We start from the raw sequence: 7,360 nt of genomic DNA on the forward strand, positions 1-7,360 counted from the left end.
AAAGCAAAATCTAAGAGAAAAAATGCAAAAAATGGAATTTTTTCAAATTTTAGCAGGGGACGCAGGCGACCCGTTAAGACAGGTGCGGGCCCGCTCTGTGCACGCAGCGACAGTGCGTCCAGGGACGCACTGTGCAATACTCAGAGGGTGCGTCCTATTGGAAAATTCAAGAAAAACTAAAATGAATCTAACCCTAAGCTAACCCACCCAAAGACAAAGTCACAGAGCCAAAAACCAGAAAAATAAACCAATTTTCTCAGAGCAAAGTTCATACAAAGGAAAAGACTTTCACATTAATGGAGTTCCCAGCGGAGTCGCCAATTTGTCAGGCGGAAAGAGTCGATTGTGCGGACACAACCAACCTCCCTAGGAGCCTAAGACTCTCTAGTGACAAACAAGACAAACAAGAGCAATCCTTCTCTAAACATGCATTTACTATATGGGAAATCAAGTGTTTAGATCCTACCTGTAATCCAACGCTATTGTAGCAGTCTAGCTCCTCTGATCCGGATGAGCTCCTCCTTCAATTTGAAACCTGCATACACTAACAATCAAACGATTAAATAGCACTTGATAATCTCATAGAATAAAACATATTTAACACATAGACCAAGGAGTACATGAAACAACTCATAAATAACAAGTTATTGAGAAGAATGGACTCATTTGCATTAATAGGTAACAAAAGGAACAAATACAACCTGAGCCTTGGTGTTGTGCAAGTCCCTCCCAGGGTCCCTCAAGAGTTCTCCTTTACTTTGACAAAGCTCACCCACTTCCAAATAGAACAAGCAAAGATGACAATCTCTCCTCACAAGCTTCTAAATGGGAGTCCCAATTCCTGCAGCATTTACCCTTAGAAATGTATAGCTTTCAACCCCTCCTCCTTCTGGCCCAATGCCTGTATTTATAGTGCTCAAGAGGAAGTTAATCAGGTCCACCATCAATGGGATAATCCCCTCTTTGGATGGGATAGCTCCCTTATTGATGGGATAAGTTCCTCTTTGGTAGGAGTGCATGAACCATCTGGAGGCGCTCAATACATGTCGAACAACCTTCTAGAATGCTCTAGAAATGACCACAAGTGAATTTTTAAAGATGAAACTTGCACATTTTAACCTTTACAGGGGGACGCACCTGTCCCTTTACATACAGAGCGTCCAAAGACGCAGCTTTTGTGAACATTGGGTGCGTACCCGCAGGTAAGGTTGAGAGAACCTGCGTCCCCAGAGATAAATACATTTAGAAAGACTTTCTCTCTTTTTTGGAGTTTGACAGGGAGAGCAGAGGCATAAGACTTGCCTAAGAGGGTAGCATGACTGTTGATAGAGCCATACTAACTGTAAATAGTCATGGTGACATTTTTTAGTGTAACAGCATGCATTTCGAGCCTTCACATCATTTTGTCTCTAATCTCGATGTGCACATAGCTCCATTGGAAGTATTCTTATACTTGAGAACGATTTTGTTTCTCAAGTAGGGTAGGGTAGAAAAAAAAAAAAAAGAGAAAAAAGAAAAAGAGAAAAAATGAAAAAAGAGGAAAATAGAAATCTAAGGTGAAAACCTCCTCGGAGGCGCCTTAGATTGGCTCATTGATTGAAAACCTCCATGAGGCGGTCAATGGGTTGGAAAAAAAAGAGAAAAGAGAATAAGATCTCTGGGTGAAAACCTCCCTTGGAGGCGCCCAGGGCAGGCAATTAGGGTGAAAACCTCCATGAGGCGCCCTAGTTGTTTTTCAAAAAAAAAAAAAAAAAGAGAAAAAGGAAAAGAAAAATAAAGCTAATCTCCATTGAATAATTTGATGTTGCAGCAATGAAATTGCAGGTTGCAAGAAGGACGTTTCATGATAGGAGGAGCACTCAAATCAAGGTTAAAGGAATCTTTCTTGTGCCTTCTACAGGAAGCTCTGTATTTCTACAGGAAACATCCTGTAGAACCTTTGGACGAACAAAATTCAAGTCTAAAATGGAATCTGATGGTGGGAATCTGTTGATTAGGCCTACAAGCACTTGTGTGTCCATCCCTTGCCTTTCTCCATCATTTTTTCCACCTCATTGTGCTTCTCATTGTGCTTCTATAGGAACTTCCTGTAGAAATTGTGGGAAACTAGACATGGATTTCAAAAAGTGGTTTGGTATAAATGGTAGCTTCCTCAAGGGTTCAAAAGTCCTCATGCAATCTTCTAACTCCTCCTCCATCATCTCCATACCTGCATCACAGCCAAAATTCATTTTTTCATACCATGCAAACACATGCAAAGTGCCTTGAAGCAAAAATCCATAGAACAAAATTTGTTTTTGCCATAACTTGAAAACCATGTATCCATTTGACAAACCGTTTTATGGGGAATTGTACAAGGGTGATGGCAACATGCTTGAGCAGTTTCAGCCAATTCCGATGCACGGTTTCCAAGAAATCAACCTCCATCACCATCAGCCATTTTTTCATTTTCTCCATATCCGTGCATCCGTTTCAAAACCTGTTTCATGGGGATATGCAAATGAGTGATGGTAACCTACCCAAGCAGTTTCAGCCGATTTCGATGCACGGTTTCCGAGAAATCGATCTCTGAAATATTCAGCCATTTTCCATTTTTCTCGAAATCCGTGCATCCATTGATCACGATTTTGCTATGGGAGATGCATAATGATGATAGGAACATGCTCAACGAGTTTCAAATCAATCCGATTTACCGTTTGAGAGCAATGGCGAAAACAAGTTCTGGTTTTGTGACCATGCAGCAGCAGCAGCTTGAAGGTGCAGATCTGAACGTGGAAACAATTGCATGCAGCTCAGATCCGACCAGAGGACACCTGCATAAGAAAAAAACAATTACAGATTAGCAGCCAAGCCACATGCAATCAGAAAAACCAATGCATGCAGCAATGACAGGCCACAGCAGCTCACGGCAGCCATTCAACTTCGAGGTATGTGACTGAAACTCATTCTTCTATTACATAAATTTAATTTAAAAACTGCACGAATTAATGGAATGGTGGGATTAAGCCACGAATTATCAAGGTTAAGCTGATTGTCTTCTCTAGAACTCAGCCGGCAGTCACGCAGTACATGTGGACAGGTGACTCACGTGAAAATAAAAAAAAAAACAGTTAGTGTCAGCTGCTTGAACTCCAGTGCAGCGGATCAAGAAGAAAGCATACAGTTAATAAGTAGAACATGCAGTTCATGATACCACTGCAGTTCATGGGCCAGCACACGTTTTGCCACCTCACTCCACCAAAAATCACGCAGAATTAATGAGCGCTCAGCTGAAATTCATAAACTGTTAGTCAACTTGCACTTGCATCATGTTAAACTGAAGTATACATCCTCTGCTTCCACAATCGGCTTAACCTATCGTCCTCCGCTGAGTTTCCTACCTGTTCTCGAATTTCACTCATGCATCGGGCTCACTCAAAGGCAGAATCACATTCTACAGGAAACGGGTGGGGTCTTCTACAGGAAAGTGCAGCAGAGTCTTCCAGAGCAGAGAAGCCTAAGGTTCTTCATCCAGTTTGGAGCTTGAAGAAAGCTCTGATATCCGACACCATTGTGGAATAAATCCAGTAGCAATAGCAGGCCATGGAGTCAGAACGAAAACTCCAGAGTTCACTGGTGGTCAGGAGATTGCAACTTTTCTTGTCTCATATGGACTACTGCCCAAGGTTTGGGAAGAGTCTCTTCATGCAAGCAATTCAGAGGGCTTTACTGTGAATGAGCATCAAGATTTTGTATGTGTCGCTTTCGCTTCAAAGAGTAGAAGATTTCATTGTCAACTAGAGTAAACGTGGAGAGGACAATATAACAACTGTTCAAAAGGTCTCCTCTGAATGCCTCAAGGGTGATGATGGTGAACCAGCCTTCATTCATCCAGGAGCTCTTATGTTGTTTCTCCATATAATCGAGAAAACAAATTTCCAAGCAAAGTTGCAGATTTACACGGACTTCAAACAAAAGGAACTCAAGCCCATCATATTTGTGGGTCACTCCATAGGAGGGGCAGTTGCAACCTTGGCCACATTATGGGTTCTGGGAAAAGGCTAAGGCAAAGTTCTCCCTTTTGTATCACGTTTGGTTGCCCTCTGGTCGGACATGGAAGGCTTGTTGAAGCAGTTGGCCGTGAGAACTGGGGAGGAAAATTTTGTCACGTGGTTTCCAAGCATGATATTGTTCCTCAGATGCTCCTTGCACTGATTGAGTCCATTGCTAACTCCTTGACTACCATTTTTCCTTATTGGCAGGGCACAAATGTGCCTGATTCTTTAATTCAAGATGCTTGTAGGACTCTTCTGAAACAGATCTTTGTTTCTCCAAGCAACCCATACAGACCTTTTGGCACTTACATGCTTTGCTCAGGCAATGGTGTAGCTTGTATTCAAAATGCTCAGACGGTTTTGGAAATGCTTAGTTTGACTATGCGAAGCCAACAAACTTCTTTTGATGAGATTGTATAGGCCTGTCTTTCAGAGCACATAAGGTATGATCCTGTTTTGGAGGAGGTTTTGCAAAACTCCATAAGAGGGATACGATCAATAGAGAATTCCAATTTAGAATCCCCTTACGAGATGGGTATTTTATTGCAGCTTGAAGCTATTGACGTTGGAGCTCAGACTGATCATGCACAGCTGGCCCTACGAAAAGCTGGCGAAACTGAAAAAGGGTATAACACAAATGTTGATAAGCTAGCTATTGAATTAAGCGTAAAACAAAGTAGCATGGCAGAGCTTGAATGGTATAAAGAGAGATGGAAGAAGGTTCAGTTGCATGGCGAACATATCATAGTCCAAGGCCTCAAGTACGAGCCTCTACCCCACCACCAATTTGTTTCTCAGCATATCCATCATGCCTATCAGCATATTGATGAGCCTCGTCATTGAGTTTTTGGGAGAAAATCATGGCAATTTTGGCAAATTAAGAGCAAAAACTTGAATGAAACAAGGAGGAGAGATTATAGGAGATAGATCCTCCTGATTAAATCCTCACTCATTCAAATATTACTTAATCAAATCACACTAGCTCAGAGTTGCAAGCAGCAGGTAGTGGGGAAGAAGAGCAGAAAGGAGGAGAAGATGAAGGCTGCCACAGCCCAGCTGAAAGGAAAAGCACCCTCAGCCAAGCAGGCTAAGACAGTGCCGACTGTTTCTGTAGGAAGACAGAGAACTGTTAGCAGACTGTTTCTACAGGAAGACAGAGAACTGTTAGCAGACTGTTTCTACAGGAAGACAAAGAACTGTTTCTACAGGAAGTTTGAAAAGAGGGAAGCCAAAGGAGAAATAAGCCGAGATGTTAGACAAAGAATCCACCAGGGCCATCAAAGACGAGGAGAGATATTGGTTGCTCAGAGGATGAGCAACACTTTCAGTAGGGGGGTGATGATGAGCCCCAAAAATGGACAATTATTTGGGCTCATTCAACCTCCTAAGTTGACTTAATCCACCATTCTCATTGGTTTATTGCATGTTTTTGATTATTTTTATGTTAATAGAGTGAATTTGGTTAGTCATTATGCCAACAAGTCTAATGGGTGCTTTGTGTAGCCTTTTTGGTCCACTTGGAGACAAAATTGAAGGTCTTAATGAGCACTTGGCAGCCAAATTCGTGGGAGAACAAGCTAGAGGATTTGTAGGAAGGTGTCCCCCTCATTTATGGGCCCTTACCTCGAATTCTCCACCATCAGCTCGGAGTTCAAAGGCCACCAAATCAATGAGCACAAGGGCAGCCAAGCAAGTCAAGTAGGACTGCTGTTAACCACAAGTCTTGGGCAGCCAAGTCCCTAAATTTTAGGAGGACTGTTGGGTCCTCAAATTGTATAAATAAGAAGGCTTAGGGCCTCATTTTGGTTAGCCAGTGTAGCCAGTGGATGTTAGCTAGTTAGCCAGTAGATAGTAGCTAGTAGTTAGTCATTTCATAGCCTTGTTGTAGTCATTTTGTAATTCGATTTGTAGGCAATAGATTAGCTTTGCTTTCAGCTCATTCTCAAGCTCTCCTTGTGGATAGTTTTGATATAACTCTTCATTCTTGATTAATAAAGATGAATCCAGCTTTGCACCAGCTCTAAATCTCTCTTGGGAGGCTGTAGCTCTTGGGGTTGGGCCCATCTCAAGCGCCCAGTACCTCCCCTGTTTATCTTTATGTGTGTTCGCTGCATTCTTAAAATAAAGTCTGCTCTTTAGATTTAATTCGTGCTTTGTTACTTAGGTTGCTTTTGATGGTTGAAGTAGGTTTTTATGTTTAGGATGGATTGGTAGGAGTTAGTCATGCATTTATATCTCTTTGATAATGTTTTGTTCACATGCTGTACGTGATTCTTGTCATGAATAAGGTTGCTGTTCACTGATTTCATTAAACTGTTAGATAGATCATCTGATATTTTGCTTGTATGCAAGACGTAGTTGGTTTGATCAGGTAAACACTATGCAGGGCACCTTCATCACCTCCTCGTTCATCTGAGCCTCATCCAGATCAGCTCCTCCATCACCAAGTCTGTTTCCTCATCTCCCATCTGCTCTTTTGCCAAGTAACCCTACCTTCTTGCTTTCCCATTGCCTAAACCTCCTTTGATGCAAGCTAGACTTCCACACCCTCTCATCAACTCTATCCATCAGTCCTTGGGTCATTTTAGGCCCCTACCCTGCCTCCCTACCCATTCATGCATTCTCTCCCACTCTCCTATCAGCCAAAAATCCCATTTCGAAACATCCTGTAGAAGAATTACAGAACATCCTGTAGAAACCCCTGCAGACTTCCTGTAGAAGTTCATAAACACGGTTGCATGGCATCCAGACTTTGTGAAACTCTCAGAAAGAATGTTAGGGATCTCTTAGACCCTCTCTGTACCATCCCAACCTTTCCCAAAGCATTTCATCCCTTGATCCATCCCTGCACAGTGGAAAACTAGTTAAAAGCACATGCATGATAATTCTAATAACTTAATAAAAAACACAAAAAGATGTTTTCTTAAGATAGTGATAGCTTAGACACATGCATTTTACCTTCCTAGAAGTAATGGCATCTCTTCTCGTAGTTTGCATTCTCATTTTTCCATCAGTAGGACTAGTTGGTAGAATTAGGGTTTGCTAGGGTTTGCGTTTCTTTTTGGCTTTCAGTTTCTTTTTGCAATTAGATTAGCTTCCTTCGAGTTAGCTTTCATCCATCAATTAAAAAGCTTCTTCTAAGAGCTCATAGAAGTTGGATTAAGCTCCTAGTGGACTTGTGCCAGCTGACCAAGTGACAGCTGCGGCAAGAGCTAGTACTTGTGAATACAACACCGTCGCTTCCAAGTTTGTTACGAACTACGGGTTGATAAAATTAAAGAAGGGAGTTCCAGGAGTTGTAGCATTATTGCTACAATACTGGAGCC

At 42.0% G+C, this 7,360-nt stretch overlaps 1 protein-coding gene across 1 annotated transcript; it reads left to right on the forward strand.

The window, feature by feature from the left end:
* Positions 1-4,022: 4,022 nt before the first annotated feature.
* Positions 4,023-4,454, forward strand: LOC149143085 (protein EDS1B-like). The gene has a single exon (XM_089451668.1). The coding sequence runs from the start codon at positions 4,023-4,025 to the stop codon at positions 4,452-4,454; it is 432 nt and encodes a 143-aa protein (XP_089307794.1).
* Positions 4,455-7,360: the final 2,906 nt, after the last annotated feature.

Source organism: Pinus tabuliformis, chromosome X, assembly GCF_031772625.1.
Source record: "Pinus tabuliformis cultivar Carrire ecotype Pingquan chromosome X, CPIR1, whole genome shotgun sequence".
In the NCBI taxonomy this organism is placed as follows: domain Eukaryota; kingdom Viridiplantae; phylum Streptophyta; class Pinopsida; order Pinales; family Pinaceae; genus Pinus; species Pinus tabuliformis.

Coding starts and splice junctions, on each gene's coding strand:
- LOC149143085 (XM_089451668.1), top strand. CDS start 4,023: ATGGGTTCTGGGAAAAGGCTAAGGCAAAGTTCTCCCTTTTGTATCACG.